Below are 16,600 nucleotides of genomic sequence, written 5' to 3' on the forward strand. Positions count from 1 at the left end.
TTTCTTTGGCTTTGTGCATTTATGACTGTGGCTCTATGTTTTATGATTTTGATAATACAAATTTTAATTTACATTAAATGTAATTGGGGTGACTTACACAAGGGTCCTAAAACTTACAAATGTACCTAAATGATCACGTTTGCTGATATCAACTAGGAAGTGTAACCACTAGTACACCATTCTTGACCATTTCGTTATGTGCATTTTTCTTTCTTGCTGAGGTTTACCTCCCAAACCCTGTTACTACAACATCTGTTAACTGTGGCTTGCAAGAACAAGGACAATACTGCTTTTGGAATGCAAAGCTTTATTGAGTTGCTTTAGCAGGTTCAATCACACAGTGGCATGGCAGATCCCCATGCAGTTAGAAAGCAGCAGCAGGTCACTTGAAAGCATCTTCATTTCTCCTTCGCGTCAGCGGCAATTCGAGGAGGAGGTGTGTGTCTTAGTTGGTGGGATGGAAAGTTCCCCTCTTATGCCACTGCATATCACGGATGCGCCTCACAGACTGGATCTGGGGGTGCTGGGCGCCAAAATCAGAACTGTCTTTGTAGTCCCCCTTTTCAAACAGGTACTGGTAACCTCTGTAGCCTGGGTACTGATACCCAACCCACCTGAGAAGAGAAAGATTGACAAATCACAGAAGTGCTCATGAAAGTAGTGCTGTAGCTTCATGCAGCATTGTTTGAGATTCTTATTTTGGCTCAAATTAGTTGATACATGAGGTTTATTAATCTATGCACATTCTTGCTTTCTCAGACCAAAGACGAAATTCCATTTTCCAGTTACAAATGGTTTCTACTAGATACAGCTGCTGCTCTATAGCCTTTTGACTAAATAATGCATTGCTAAGAACATTCCATTTCATTTTAGTTGCATCTTAGAGCTAGCATCTGCAGGTCTAAGTCAGAATTTCAGTATAACCAGTGGATTGACCCTTGTGTTTTTTCCACTTGACATATTTAGTCCAAGGTCTAAAACGCACAGATCACAGCTTGAATGCAGTTAAAACCAATTGATCAAAAGGAAATGAGGATTTAGTGACGCAGTGTTGTGTATGCTTAAATTCTGATCTGATTTCAAAGAAATAATAGTGCTAGTTATAATGTCAGTGCCTACGTCATAAAAAATAAACTGTCAAAATACTAAAGTACCTAAATAAAGAATGAAAGAAAGTTCCATGAGGACTAATTGAAAAGAGTTTACTAGTTTACTCAAAATAATAAGAGTGCTGTGCCAAACTAAATAGACTGAATACGTTGTCGCCATAGCTCAGTTGCTGTGATCAGCCGTGGTCGGTAGTGGGAGTACCTGTCAGGCGGTGATGTGGGGAGGGGGAGGGGCAGGGTGGGGGGTAGTAATGTATGGATTACGAGGCTTAGCAGGTTAGTAAACATATAGTTAAATAAAACGAATTTTGTTGCGTGCACTGCATCACCAAATGTGATGCAGTGCGCGCAACGAAATTCATTTTATTTATTTATATGTTTACCTACCTGTTAAACTCCGTAATCCATACATTACTACCCCCCACTCTGCCCCTCCCACTCCCCACGTCACCGCCCGGCAGGTACTCCCACTACCACCCGCGGCTAGCTGTGATTGATAGGGCAGGTGCAATGCACCACACCTCATGCACATATCTCATAATGAATATTCAAGAGACAGCACATGACCTTTGCTAGCTCAACAAAGAAAACACTATACCAATTAAAAAAGTTCTAAAAAATATTCCAGTTTACTCAAGGCATAAGGTACGCCTGCACAATTGAGTATGTTATGGCTTTGAGTCAATGCATGAACATTTCATCTTGTAAAATGGGAATATGCACCCAAAAATAAATTGCATTCATAAATGAAGTTGAGATGTTTAATTCAGGAACTCTACTTGTTATTTCTATATTTCAAAACTTACTCGTGTCTAGTGGTGGTTAAATTAAAAAAGACCTATAACCTCTTTAAATTCTTCTTTTCCCCATCACACAAATTGTACATATGTGTCAACTATTCAAACACACAGTTTGTGATTTGCAGATTAATTGGTTTATGTCGCCCATCACAATTAGAGCTACCGACAGGCCTTAGCCGTTTGCTATCAAGTTAAAAACCTTCTTGTCCCAGACTTTTTAAATCATCTGAGAACCAGAGATTACTGGGCTGTACTGCAATTAAATTTGTAACACCGATTAGTCTGAATAATTCAATAGGACTATTGCTCATAAGTACGGAGTTGATAAAGAATGTGCATGTTAAATAATTTCCTCCCATGCATGCGACCGGCTTTAAATGCCTTATCATGTTTTAAAGGGTACTCAAATTTTGGGCACAGATGTCATTTTGCTAAACTGTATAATCTCCTGCAGTAGTTTGCGAGGTTTAATGCCTTGCAATAATTAAACATTATCACTACTGGCAGTTTTAACAACCTAGAGCTTACTTAGAGTGAAACAAAATAGCACAACCAAGTATTAGGATTTCCTATTAGATTATTGAAGCATATGTTAAATATACCTTGGGGAATTTTTATTTGCTGTTCTCCTCTTAAGGAGCTGTGAATTGGCCAAATAAACCCTCTACTAAACATACCCCCAATCCAAGAAACTACATAGTTAATGCTTCGTTAGGTATATTACAGGATTGGAATTGTTCAAAGATAATTTTAAGTAGTTTCAAAGACGTTCGTGTTTCTGAAGCACTGATATTTTGTGTTGCATATTCAATCCTCCATGTTTGGTTTATAGACATGTGATTTACCATTTACAATCTATATATGTCCGCAGCTTGACTGCTCTCGCACAAGAATTATATAAAATCTTATCAAACAACATTACAGTTATTTTCAAGTACAATATTTAGATGTTTTCACATTCACAGCATTCGATGCCCATATAAAATAAAGACATCATCACGCTACTATTAAGTATTTCAATTGGGGATTTTGGTATGGCTTACTTACGTGCCACTTTGAACACGTACGGACGACACTTTCTCTTGGTATCCATGGGCATGGAAACTGGGCACATCATCGTCTATGATCTCAATTTTCTTTCCAGTAAAGTTGGGGTTTTCATATAGCACAATCTTATGCTCCTGGCTATCCTGAAAATGGAAGACCGCATGTGTAAGGAGGTGGTTTGAGCATTAGCCAAGAATACCGAAATTCCCAAATTTGATTCGTGTTGATACTTTGCAACACTGACAACTTATGCTTTTCGTCTGCAGGATAAGGGCCACTACCTCTCAAATTTCTTCTTTGGTCCAAGACCATCCTCTCAATGAGGTGTGTCCACATCTCCATGGTGATCTTGCATCACCTTGCACCTATATAACATGTTTATCTCTGCCACTGTTATTAAAAGATGACTTAAAGAAGCAACCTGCCTCGTAAAATGCCTGCTTTTATCTGGCTAGTGAATGAAATGGCTGGGTGGTGTCCATTACCAAAGCCGCTTACGTTTTGTTCTCTTTTCAGGGACCACAGCACCTTTGGTTTTCAGTTATTGTCATGGCTCCAGATTAGATGCCATCCAGGGAATAAAATGGCCATGGATAAGAGTGATGGCAGGTCCCTTAAGTGGTACTTGGACTTAGGATCTGGGGATCACTGCTCACATCTCAGTAGTACAGAAAAGTGATGTGCCTGTCATTAGAGCTTTCCTGGCAATTATAATTTAGATAATCTGCTGTCTCAGCATGAGATGCCAACCCAATCCATTTCCTGTTAGAAGTATCTGGAACTCACCGCCTAATGGAAAAAGCTTGAATGTGCTGAGTTAAAGGGCATACAATTTATGTTCTGCTTGTTGGCCCTAAGGGAATATCACCACTTCCTCTCACCCATTCTGAGTCATAAGGGCCTCCAGGCAGAACTATGTTCCATGGAGTACTGCCTGTATTACACCTTCACAAAAATGCCTTGATACTTCCAATTCAGATTTCCAGGTATGATTAATGCAATTATATTAAGACTTACTTGTTCATCATTTTCTATGTCTCTGACCACATTATTCAAGCCTTCAAATTCCTCTCCTAGCTTTTCAATATGAAGGAATGCATTTCAAACATTTGCGCTCAATCCTTAAGACACTTAATTGTTGTTTCCCCTACCCCCTTGCATAGAATTCTGGTGTTATACGCAGCCCAGTTATCTAAAGCTGCCTGCACTATACAAAGTCTGTGAGTCATCCCATGGTCTACAATTCTTGCAAGCAAAGGTTAATCTGGGACAGTCTGATTCAAACAATGGTGATAGGCAGGCCCATCTCATGCTCCCTTTGCACCAGGCCTATGCTATGTAGTTACCAAAGGGTTTTTCTTACTTCTCACTGATGACGAAGCGCCTGATTTAGATCTAGGCGGACGGGTTACTCCATCATAATGGTGATGGATATCCTGTCTGCCAAAATCTAGTCTAGTAGACTCGCGATTGACCAGCCCCCTTATAACGGGGACCCATGTGTGGCCAATCAGGAATATGAAGAATGGATTGTACAATCCCTTGAGGCCGCCCTTCCCCTGTGTAAAATCACATCGAAACGCTCTCAAAAAACCGCCCCTTGGTATTCGGAGGCCCTTAGGGAAAAGAAACGCCACTGCAGGAAACTAGAAAGACGGTGGCGCATGGGTTACTCACTGGATGAGAAAACCCAATATAGAGAGGCAATTAAATCCTACAAGGTTGAGGTTAAATCTGCCCAGTCTACTTACTTCTCGGATAAAATCTTGCGAGCCAAGTCTAAACCGAAGGAAATCTTTCAAATAGTGAAAAGTCTCACCAAACTTCCCTCCCCTGGCATGCACCCGGGTAAAACTGTAGTCCACTGCAATGACTTGGCAGAATTTTTCCATCACAAAGTCAACCAAATCTACTCATCTTTTCCCTCCATAGCACCAGAACCCCCAGCTCAGGGACAGACAAACTTGGGGGATACCCCATCTCAATCCCCGATAACTCTGGATCATTTTCCACTGCTAGACCCCGAATCTCTGGATTCTATAGCCCGCAAGGTAAAATCTGCATCTCCATGTGATCCAGCTCCCCCAGAAGGTATGATGCTGGCACCTCAGGTCGTTCTATCACCCATCATGAACCTCCTGAATGCCTCCCTCACCTCCGGTACCGTCCCTCCTGCTTGGAAGTGGGCCATGGTCCGTGCTCTGCTAAAAAAATTCAATCTGAACCCCGGTGACTTCAGTAGCTATCGTCCGATCTCCCTGCTCCCCTGGGTGAGCAAAATTCTCGAGAGGCACATCAATACCTATCTGGTGGACTTTCTCGAGAATAACCAGCTGTTAGATGCCACCCAGACGGGCTTTCGACCCAGACATGGGACAGAGACCACTCTGCTGGCAGTCACCGAGGAAACCAGAAAGATCCTGGATCAAGGGGGATCAGTGGCAGTGATCCTCCTTGATCTAAGCGCGGCATTCGATACGGTCAGCCATGACACCTTGCTGAGCCGTCTCTCGAATGTCGGAATAGCAGGCGGAGGATGGCTATGGCTCAAATCATTTCTGAGCAACATGTCCTTCCAAATTTTTGATGGAGATACAGTATCCACGAGTAGGCCACTGAGGTGTGGAGTCCCGCGGGGCTCCTCCCTAAGCCCTGCGCTTTTTAACATCTACATGAGACCGCTGGCTGAGGTTGTCCGTCCGTTTAAATTATCTCTTACGCGGATGACACTCAGCTAGTGGTCTCCTTGGCGCAGGAGGATGGTCTATCAGCATCAGTGGGGCTGATGAAGTGTCTGGAGGAGGTAAAGGGATGGATGACTTTGTCCTCCCTCAAACTTAATGGGGACAAAACGGAGCTGATGCTCCTGGGTCCCACGAACCCCACATTTTTCAACTCCCTGTGGCCCCCATGCCTAGGCACCCCTCCAACCCCCAAGTACAACATAAAGAGGCTTGGGGTCTGGCTGGACAAAGCTCTATCTTTTAATACCCAGGCTACACAACTTTCGGCTACCTGCTTTGGTCTCCTTAGGATGTTGAAGAAAGTTCTTCCCCTTCTGCCTATGGAGGCAAAGCAGGTGGCCATTCAGGGTCTAATTCAGTCCCGTTTGGACTTTAGCAATGTCCTTTATCTCGGTGTCCCTGAATACACACTGCGTAAGTTACAGATTGTGCAAAACTGCGCAGCCCGCACATTGCTCCAGCTGCCGCGCAGACTGTCAGCCAAACCTGGACTGAGCAGTCTGCATTGGCTACCGGTAAGACAAAGTATTGCCTTTAAGGCTATGTGTATATCCCACCAAGCCTTCTGGGACACAGGACCGGCTATCGTCCGTGATCTAATAACACAGTATCATCCTAGTAGAAATCTTCGTTCTAGCCAGGCGTTTATGGCTATAGTCCCTAGAATAAAAAAGGCAAGAGCTGGCGGCAGGATGTTCACTCATAATGCCGCGAAGCTATGGAACTCACTTCCCCTTCAACTCAGGTCCAACCCTAACCTTTCCTCCTTTCGGAAACAGCTGAAGACTTTCCTTTTTAATGCTCCTCATTAATTTCTTAGCGACTTCCTTCTGTTAAGCAAATCATACTTGCCGCTAGCGCTTGGACGCCTCAGGGCAGCAATTACGCTCTACAAAAATACATTTCATTTCATTTCATTTCATTTCATTCAAAATATAAATCCAATAGGATATAATACGATTTATATTTCCATGGACGGGATATCCATCACCATTGTGATAGCGTAACCCGCCCACCAAATCTAAATCAGGCCCTAATTTGCCAACTGCTAGGTAGAAATCTTTGTTGATTCTGACTACCTTCCCGCTGCCTTCCTTTTCACCAGTTAGAGAGGTTAGAATGTAGCATATTTTGATGATGATGGGTAGAGTTGGGTTCTCTTATCACTAATTCCCAGTATCTGAGAGTTTTCCTGAATCAAGATGGGAGTGTGTGCCAGAAGTGACACCTGTGTTTCACGGGAAGCAGAAAGTGCTCTCTTTTTCCTGATTCTTTCATGCCCAAGGAGTTCCTCCTTCACTCCCTTGATGATCTTCTCAAACGTTTCAGACTGAGATCAAGCATAGCTTTTTTAATAAAACCCTGTCATTTAATCTTTATAGCTGAATGCAATTTTAAGATCTCTGCAAGTCCCTCTTGATAAAAGTCCAATTCATTTGTAGCCCAAATGCACACCCAATGTAGTAGTGGTCTGAGTGCAGCCAATTCTGCAATTATACTGATACCTAAGTCCAGTCGTAGAGGTACTAGTTGCGTGCGTCTTCCGAGACCGGTAGGGGCTCTAATGAAGTGGTTTTCAGCAACACTCAACGTGCTCATGTTACAGTGACCCTGTAGCTCAGCTCTATACAAAGCTGCACCCCTGGCTTGTGACTTATACATTTTCATAGCAGGGAGGATTGGAAACCAAGAGGCCCTTTTAGCAAATATACATATCGCCCCTGCTCTATATTTGATTGTAAATGAGCTTTTAAGGATCTGCGGGTCCTAAGATCCAGGTTCTGCCAGCCGAATTCCTAAATGGTCAAACTCCCCATCCCTTTACTAGGCTTCCTTTCCTATAGTGACAACACCCTTTACCTTTTTTCCTAGAGTCAGCCATCTTCTTAGTTTTAAAGATGTTAATTTAGAGGCCCTACTCAGGACGAAACAGAATAAAGCTATTGATCAAATTTTGAAGACCCCCTCTTAATTTTAGCCAGTAAAAGAATGCTGTCAGCAAATAAAAGGGTCGGGATGTTCTGTCCTGCCAAGGTAGGGGAGTCATTGACACAGTTAAACAAATATCTGGCACAAATATTGATGTACAAAGAAACAGGGTAGGCTCAAGGACACAGCACTGAGGTACACCCTGCTCAACAGGAATAGCCTCAGTCAGGTCTCCTCTTGTGCCACTCCAAACCCTTGCAGAATTCCCCCCACGGAGAAGCTTGATTATATGCAGCAAATTATAGGGATCCCATCTCTCGCAGAACCTCCCGGAGTTTCTTTCTGGTGAACAAATCGAACACGGCATGGAGGTCACAAAAAGCTCTCCCTCTCCTATATCTATAATCTTCTACTTGGCCAGAAAGAAATGGAAGTCCTGACCGATTGCACTTACTTTGGTCCTAAAACATGCCTGTCGATTCAACAAGATTTTATTTTCATCACACCAATCCAAAAGTTGCTCCAACACTTATTTACAGTAAACCTTTTCAAGGGTATCTATTAGACTGATTGGATGGTAGTTTGAGGAGATGCAAGAATTCCCCTTCTTAAAACCGTAACAATCTCAACACCTTTCCATTAGACAGGTAGAGCTGCCTTAGCTGCAATTCCATTTCTAACTGCATTAATATAAGGGACCCAGATGGAAGTGTCTGATTTGAAGGGGTCTGCAGAGACTTTATCCAACCCGGGTGCTTTCCCTTCTTTAAATGACACTACCACTCATGCAGTCTCTGCAAAGGAAAAACTATTGGGGATAGATGAGGGTTGGGCACAGAACACTCACCCCCAGTCACAGGTCTAGGTTGAATCCATCATCATTCTTTAGATTTGTTAGCCCTAAGTTGGCAGGGTATGCCCAGACGTGGGTCCCTTGCTCACTTTGCGTAGGGATTTGCAATAGGAACCTCTTATTACTAACCTCTCTGTAAACACCAGCATTGCCACCCTGGAAACCTGCCCTCTGTTCAGCACTGTATGCGCTGAACAACTACAACTACATACATACATACATGCATGCATACATCAGCTCACTAGCACAGCCTGATCAGCATAGTGTTAGACCAGTGAGTTTAAGGGATGATTGTATTGTTTTGTGGAGCACTGAAACCTAGACAGGAAGGTGCAGATTTACTAACGGCTTGCATTGCCCTTGTATGACATAAATGGTTGCAATATAACGCAATTCCTTAAGTGGGATTTTCTAAGCCATGCAAGTCCACCTTGCGTGGCTCTGCGTGGTTTAGTGAATCCAAAGTCACACAAGGCAGCGCAAATCACTGCCTTGCATTACCTTGCAGCAGGGACGTGTTTCATGGGTGGAGTTTGAGCGTTCCCATGCATTCAGCCATGGAATTTGACTCAATCCCAGACTTACAAAGGTCTGTAAACCTGGGATTGCACTAAAATGGTGCACCTCCGGGACCTGGGCGAAACAAGGGGAAATACTTTTATACTTCCTCTTTGGTGGCATGCTGCATTCTGCAGCAGATTTACAAAGAGGAAAATGCCTTTCATGAAAGTTTTTGTGCAGGAAGGTGCCCCTTCCTGCACAAAAACAATATTGCTCTTAATGCAGGAACCCTTGCAGCATGCCACAAGGAGGGAGCAGAAGTGTGTGATATCTTAGTGGGTATGGGTCATTTCTGCTCTCTCCTATTCACACAGCATAGCAAGCTTCCTTGCTGCATTACATAAAACCTTTGAACATCTTCCCCTAAGTTTGCAAGTATGTGTTTTTTATAGACTTGCCCAAAACTAGTTAGGCATTTTATTAAATTAAAAAGCATAGCAATCACTTCCCTGTCCTACGAAAATAAGGTATGGGATGAGAGAGAGAGCATTGGACTAATACAATTACAGGTAATAGAATCACTCAAAGAAAGTTGAAGTATGCTGTTAATGTCATTAGAATGTGCCTTGGGTTTCAATAGTGATCTTGTTTGTGCAAATGCCACTGGTTTCAGTTAAATGTTTGTGTAGGTGTAGAATGGTTACTTCTGATGTACACTAGTCTAGACCCCTATACTGTAAGATGATTAGCCTTCAGGGATTTCTGATTTCAACTAATATAGACTACAGTCCAATAATAACATCTTAAGCAGCCGTTCTGATTGACATCAAAGAAACAAATGGTTGAGTAAGCCCTGCCCCTCCATTAACCTTTATATTTAAGGTTTTGCATTTAATCTTTGTGAATAGGGCCTCACAAGTTCAATCAATCAATCAATCAATCATACCATTTGTATAGCGCACTACTCACCCGGGAGGGTCTCAAGGCGCTTGGGGGAGGGGGAATGCTACTGCTCGAACAGCCAGGTCTTGAGTTGTTTCCTGAAGGTGAGATGGTCCTGGGTCAGCCGAAGGTGGATGGGGAGGGAGTTCCACGTCTTGGCAGCCAGGTAAGAGAAGGATCTTCCTCCGGCGGTTGCTCTTCGGATGCGTGGTACGGCTGCGAGGGCGAGGCTGGTGGACCGTAGTTGGCGGGTGGGCGTGTAGAAGGTCAGGCGGTCGTTGAGGTACTTGGGGCCCAGGTCGTGGAGAGACTTGTGTGCGTGGGTGAGGAGCCGGAACGTGATCCTCTTGTCGACGGGGAGCCAGTGCAGGTTCCTCAGGTGGCTGGAGATGTGGCTGCGTCGGGGGACATCCAGGATGAGTTGGGCGGAGGCGTTCTGGATGCGCTGGAGTCTTTTCTGTAGCTTGGCTGTGGTTCCGGCGTAGAGGGCGTTTCCGTAGTCTAGTCGGCTGGTGACGAGTGCCTGGGTGACAGTCTTCCTGGTCTCGGTCGGGATCCAGTGGAAGATCTTGCGAAGCATACGCAGGGTGTTGAAGCACGATGAGGAGACGGCGTTGACTTGTCTGGTCATCGAGAGGGAGGAGTCCAGGATGAAGCCCAGGTTGCGTACGTGGTCGGTTGGCTTGGGTGCGGTGCCCAGGGCTGGGGGCCACCAGGAGTCATCCCAGGCGGAGGGCGAGGATCCCAGGATGAGGACTTCCATCTTGTCTGAGTTCAGTTTCAGGCGGCTGTCCTTCATCCACTCGGCGACGTCTTTCATCCCTTCGTGTAGGCAGGTTCTGGCGATGTCGGGGTCTCTGGTGAGGGAAAGGATCAGCTGAGTGTCGTCGGCGTAAGAGATGATGTTGAGGTTGTGCTGGCATGCGATGGCTGCAAGCGGTCTCATGTAGACGTTGAAGAGAGTGGGGCTGAGAGAAGATCCCTGCGGGACGCCGCAGATGACTTCGGTGGCCTCGGAGCGAAACGGGGGGAGGCGGACTCTTTGTGTTCTTCCGGCGAGGAAAGAGATGATCCACTCCAGTGCCTTGTCTTGGATACCGATCCTGCTGAGGCGCTGGACTAGGGTGCGGTGGCAGACAGTGTCGAACGCAGCGGAGAGGTCCAGGAGGATGAGGGCCACTGTTTCCCCTTTGTCGAGCAGGGTCCGGATGTCGTCGATGGCTGCGATGAGGGCGGTCTCGGTGCTGTGGTTGGCTCTGAATCCGGACTGTGAGGGGTCGAGGGATCCTTTCGTCTCGAGGAAGGCGGTCAGCTGTCTGTTGACGATCTTCTCGATGACTTTAGCAGGAAAAGGGAGGAGCGAGATGGGGCGGAAGTTCTTGAGGTCAATGGGGTCCGCTGTAGGTTTCTTCAGGAGGGCGCTGAGCTCGGCGTGCTTCCAGCTCTCCGGGAAGGTGGCGGTGTTGAATGAGGTGTTGATGATGTTCCGGAGTTTGGGTGCGATGGTGGAGTCGGCCTTGTTGAAGACGTGGTGAGGGCATGGGTCGGTCGGTGATCCGGAGTGGATGGTGTTCATCGTGCGGGCTGTGTCTTCGGTGGTTACTGTGGTCCAGGTGCGGAGGGTGGCGGTGGGGGGCGTTGGTTCGACGGTTGGGTGAGTGGGTGGTGCACAGAAGCTGTTGTGGATGTCGGCGATCTTGCGGTGGAAGAACGAGGCGAGGGAGTTGCAGAGGTCTTGTGACGGAGTGATGTCGTTGGTGCCGGTGCTGGGGTTGGAGAACTCCTTGACGATGTTGAATAGCTCTTTGCTGTCGTGGGCGTTGTTGTCCAGTCGTTCCTTCAGTGATTTCTTCTTGGTGGTGCGGATGAGCTGGTGGTGCTTGCGGGTAGCGTGTTTGAGGGCGGTCATGTTGTCGGTGGTCTGGTCGAGGAGCCAGGCTTTCTCGAGGGTTCGGCAGGTCTTCTTGGATTTTTTGAGTTCGTCGGTGAACCAGGATGCCTTCTTGCTTCTGGGTCTGCTGGGAGGGTTCTTTAGTGGCGCGAGGTCGTCGGCGCAGGCGGTCAGCCACTGGGTGAAGTTGCGGGCTGCTTCGTTGGGGTCCGTTGTGTTGGCGGGTGGGCTCTGGCTGAGGGAGGTGGTGAGCTGGTCCGCGGTGATCTTGCTCCAATTCCTGTGAGGTACCTGTTGCGGGTGGTGGTGGGTCGTGGATCTCTTGAAGCTGAAGTGGACGCAGCTGTGGTCGGTCCAGTGGAGTTCGGTGGCGTGGCTGAAGGTGATGTACTTGCTGGAAGAGAAGACGGGATCAAGCGTGTGGCCGGCGTAGTGGGTGGGGGTGTTGACCAGTTGCTTGAGTCCGAGGTTGGCGAGGTTTTCCAGCAGGGCGGTGGTGTTGCGGTCCTTGTTGTTCTCCAGGTGGAAGTTGAGGTCCCCTAGCAGGATGTAGTCAGAGGAGGGGAGGGCGTGTGGGCTGATGAAGTCCGCGATGTCTTCGCTGAATTGTGTGCGTGGTCCCGGGGGTCTGTAGACGAGGGTGCCTCTGAGGGTCGTCTTAGGGTCGGTGTGAATCTGGAAGTGGAGAAGTTTGGCTGCGGCGAAGGAGTCGTTGGCGTCGGTCGTGATGCGGATGGTGTTCCGGTGGATGATGGCGATGCCTCCTCCGGTCTGGTTGATGCGGTCCTTCCTGATGATCTTGTACCCGTCCGGGATGGCGATGGCGATGTCGGGTGCAGAGGAGGCGTTTATCCAGGTCTCCGTGAGGAAGGTGACGTCCGGTGAAGTAGTGTCGAGGAGGTTCCAGAGTCCACGGTGTGCCTGTGGACGGAGCGGGTGTTGAGCAGGATGCACTTCAGGTGGTTGCTGCTGGTGTTAGTCTTGGCGGGTGCGGGGCAGGTTCGGAGGCAGGTGAACTTGCAGGTGCGGCAGGTGAAAGGTCCGTGGGTGCGTCTCGGGGTGGCTTGGCAGCAGGCGTGGGTCTGGCCGGCATTGAGTGCATTGAGAGTGGCGGCGTCGTAGGTCAGTCGGGTCGTCTTGCATCGGCGGGGAGGGCCAGGGGTCCTAGCGCTGGGCACGGTCCAGGCGCGGACGGGCGCAGACGGGCTTACCTTTGGCGCACCTTCGGCGCTCATTCGGTGCTCCCGCTGCGCGTGTCCGCTGCGCGGTCGCTCAGGGGGCGTCATAAGTAGTGCGCCGGGAGGGCGGGTCACCTGGGTGGCGGGAGCGGAGCGGCCAGTGGGCAGGGGAGGGCGGAGTCGGCTGGTGGTCAGTGGCGGGAAGGAGGGCCGAGGGCGGCTCAGCGGCGGCTGGGTCGTCCGGCGGCTGGGGGGAGGCTAACAGGTAGGGGAGAGCAGCAGAAGGGGGGGAAATAGGGAATAGGGAGTTAGGGGTACAGAAGGCAAGGGGCAAGGGGAAGGTGAATACAGGAGACAGGAGGCGAGGCGAGGAGGAGACAGGAGGCAGAGAGCCAGAGAAACCAACAGGCAGAGGGGAAAAACGGAGGCAGCAGGAGGGGGGGAACTGAAAGGCAACGCAGTCAGCCGGCAGCAGGCAGCGCACTGGTGGTCAGCGGGCAGGAGCAGCGGTGGGTGGGGGCGACCTCGCCTGGAATAGGCTCAGCGGTTGCATTTACAATACTAAATTCTAAGGCAAGAGTAAAGTAAAGTAAAGTCCACATTTGTAAAGCGCACAATCACCCGTAAGGGTCTATAGGCGCTGGGGGCCGTCGGGAAGATTAAGCGAGCTATTGCCCAGAGTCACATGGTGCTGGGCTAACCTGCCGCCGGAGCCGGGGATCGAACCGTGGTCCCCAGATTCCAGCGTCAGTCACCCTGGCCGCGGCGCCACACCTCTCCCTGAGTCACAAGGTGAGTACGTATCCCCACGGTAAAAACATGTGGCCCTACTTGCAAAGGTATCTTCGGCCATAAACAGAAGTTTACAGCTGAAAATACCAAGGGTGGCTCCTCCATAATGGCAGAGGAACGTCGCCCCACTAGGTCATTCAGCGGACCAGGCATGGCTGGGAGGAGGGGGGTAGTGTGCACTGTAAAGTGCGCATGTCGGTTTGGCTAGCCGTCTTAGGCTGGCCAAACAGACATGCACACTTAGATTTCTCGCTGGGTTGTAGAGATGCCACAAGCACTAAGGCACTGTCTGAGTGGCAAACACGGCTGCTCAGACCAAGCCTGGTGCTGCTCTCATGCTGTGAGAGCAGCATCTGGATTGGGTGGTGAGCCTGTGCTGGTGTCCAAGGGACTGCTGGGACACCATCAGGAGTGAAGAGGAGCACCGACGAGTGGGCGGCAGGACTGGTATGTTTTTTAAAAATGGCATCTCCCTTATTTCCCCCAAATCCCCTACTGGCGTTTTGTGGAGGCCGCCACTGGAAAATACCTTATTCACACAGGGATTACTGGCACCTGTAAATGCATTTACTACTGTAGATTTCTGCACCACATTTGAAAAGAATCCTGCATTAGTAAATCCCAATCACAGGGTCGGAAATAAGCATTCTAAACAATGCTTGCCTTGGAAGTTTGTGATTGTCCGCAAACATATATGTTTATGGGAATTCTCAAACTCCTCCCCACCCATGCACTCTGTTTACACCCCCAGATTTACTGAGGGTGTAGGTGAGGAACTTTCTCCAAGGAATCAAAATTCTTCCCATGTTTGGAAAATAGTGTATTTGCAACAGGAAACTGCATTTCACCTTTGCAGAGTGCTACACTATGTAGCGCTGGGGCTCCCGCTCCCTATTTTCTGTCCCGTTTTTCTACTAAACTAATAGTAAAGAATAAACTATTATTCACTAGCACTAAAATAAAAATAAAAATATCGACTTTCGTTGTGAGCGAGGGTCAAGCAGTGTAAGGCAGTGTTGTCTCGAGTCTCCCCCTCTGATGATGCGCTCTGACATCATATTTATAGGTAGCCCAGCGAGCTTTAGGCTCAGGTCTGCAGTGGCCATGGCTTTGTGCCCTTCTGCCCATCACCTTACCCTTTCTTAATGAGTCAGAAGGGGGAAGTGAAAAAGCAGGGTATTTAAGAGCACCTGTGTGAGAAAGACAGCTTGAGTGTTTAGGAGAATATGAGAAAGAGAATGTTTATGTTTGTGAGAGAATGAGAGAGTGTGGTGTTGGGGAAGTGTGAATTAATATTTGATTTAGTGTGAGTGACTCTGAGCTTGAGACAGTGAATGAGACAGTGAGAGAGGACGTAAGTGAGACACTCAGTGAGCATGTGAGTGAAAGTGTGTGAGCGTATGAGACAGTGTGTGGGTTAGACAGTGAATGAGACTGTGTGTGTATGTATGTGTGTATGGGTTGGTGGGTGTGGGTTTGGTGGGTGGGTTATACTTTTGAGACTGCTGCTGGCCCTGTCATACTGGCAATTCTTGTCTGGTGGAGGCACCAATGGGCTGTCACTTAAATAGTGAAGGCAATTCTTGGCATACGAGAGGGCAACCAGGACATATGGGAGAGATGAGGGGCCAAATTTTGCTCCTGGCAAACTGTAGTGTAGGTAATTGTTTACATGTGTGAGCTCAATCCGGGCAAGACTGAGCTCCTCCTCCCGGGGAGAAGTGCCCATTTTTGGGGTCCTCAGTACTGGCCGACTGCGCTCGGAACACCTCCCTCTTCTGCTGGATGTGTCAAGAGCCTCGGAGTCTTGATTGATTCCGGGCTCACTCTCAAGGCGCAGGTGAGCGCAGTAACATCTTCCTGTATGTTCCAGCTCTACAGGATACGGAAAGTCGCTCACCTCTTATCACCTGAAGCCTTGTTGCAAGTCCTAATAGCCCTGGTGATGTCCCGGTTGGACTTCTCAAATTCAATCTATCACGGTCTCCCTAAATCTCTGTTGTCTAGGTTGCAGATTGTCCGAAACCAGGCTGCTCCCCTGGTCTTTAAAATCCCCAAATGGCAGTCGGCCCAACCTCTATTACGCCACCTTCATTGGTTACCAGTGAACGAAAGAATCACTTTCAAGGTTCACTGTTTAGTCTTCAAAGCTCTCACTGGTCCTGCCCCTGCTTTTCTCAAGTCTCTAATCACTTCTTATTGCCCCCCTCGTACCTTGAGGTCCACTCACCTCCTGCTCCTCGTCGTTCCCCGCTTCAAACTCTCCAGATCAGGTGGCCGCAGCTTTTCTTGTCTAGCCCCCAAGCTATGGAACTCCCTCCCTCTCTCACTCAAGTCATCTTGTTCCCTTTTTTCTTTTAGGAAATCCCTAAAAACACTACTCTTCCCCCACTAATTTTTTTTCTCCCCCTGCCTTTTCCCTTTCTTTTCTAAATCCGATTAGCGCCAGGAAACCTATGGTGACAGTGCGCTCAAGAAATCTGTTATAACATAACATGTGGGGTACCCAATGCATATTTTGAATACATGTGGTCAACTCCAGAGAAGCGACAGGCTTCATTGGCTTGCGACAAGGTTAAAGTACTGAGGGGCATATTACCAAGCAATAGCGATAATTATCGCTATTGCTTGGTTAGAGACAAAATTTTACAGCTGAGCTTCGGTGATTTTTATCGCAGATAAACCTTGGTATTACCAAGGTTTATCGCAAATGCGATAAAAAACGGACGCAATGCATGAATATCGCTGAAAAGTCCGCGATATTCATGCAGTACCGCGCTAATGCTCTTAGCCATGTTATCCACCTCCCATTGG

The 16,600-nt window shown here is 47.8% G+C and overlaps 1 protein-coding gene across 1 annotated transcript in view; it reads right to left on the bottom strand.

Annotated features, from left to right (window-relative positions):
• Window positions 1-290: 290 nt before the first annotated feature.
• The window catches only part of CRYBB2 (crystallin beta B2), a 56,176-nt gene continuing 39,866 nt past the window's right edge, over window positions 291-16,600 (bottom strand). Inside the window, exons 5-6 of the mRNA XM_078666076.1 lie at window positions 2,957-3,099; window positions 291-614 (exon numbers count right to left, since the gene is read on the bottom strand). Coding sequence (XP_078522202.1) covers window positions 446-614; window positions 2,957-3,099 — 312 coding nt within the window. The 3' untranslated portion in view covers window positions 291-445. The remainder of the gene's footprint in view (window positions 615-2,956; window positions 3,100-16,600) is intronic.

Source organism: Lissotriton helveticus, chromosome 11, assembly GCF_964261635.1.
Source record: "Lissotriton helveticus chromosome 11, aLisHel1.1, whole genome shotgun sequence".
Classification (NCBI taxonomy): domain Eukaryota; kingdom Metazoa; phylum Chordata; class Amphibia; order Caudata; family Salamandridae; genus Lissotriton; species Lissotriton helveticus.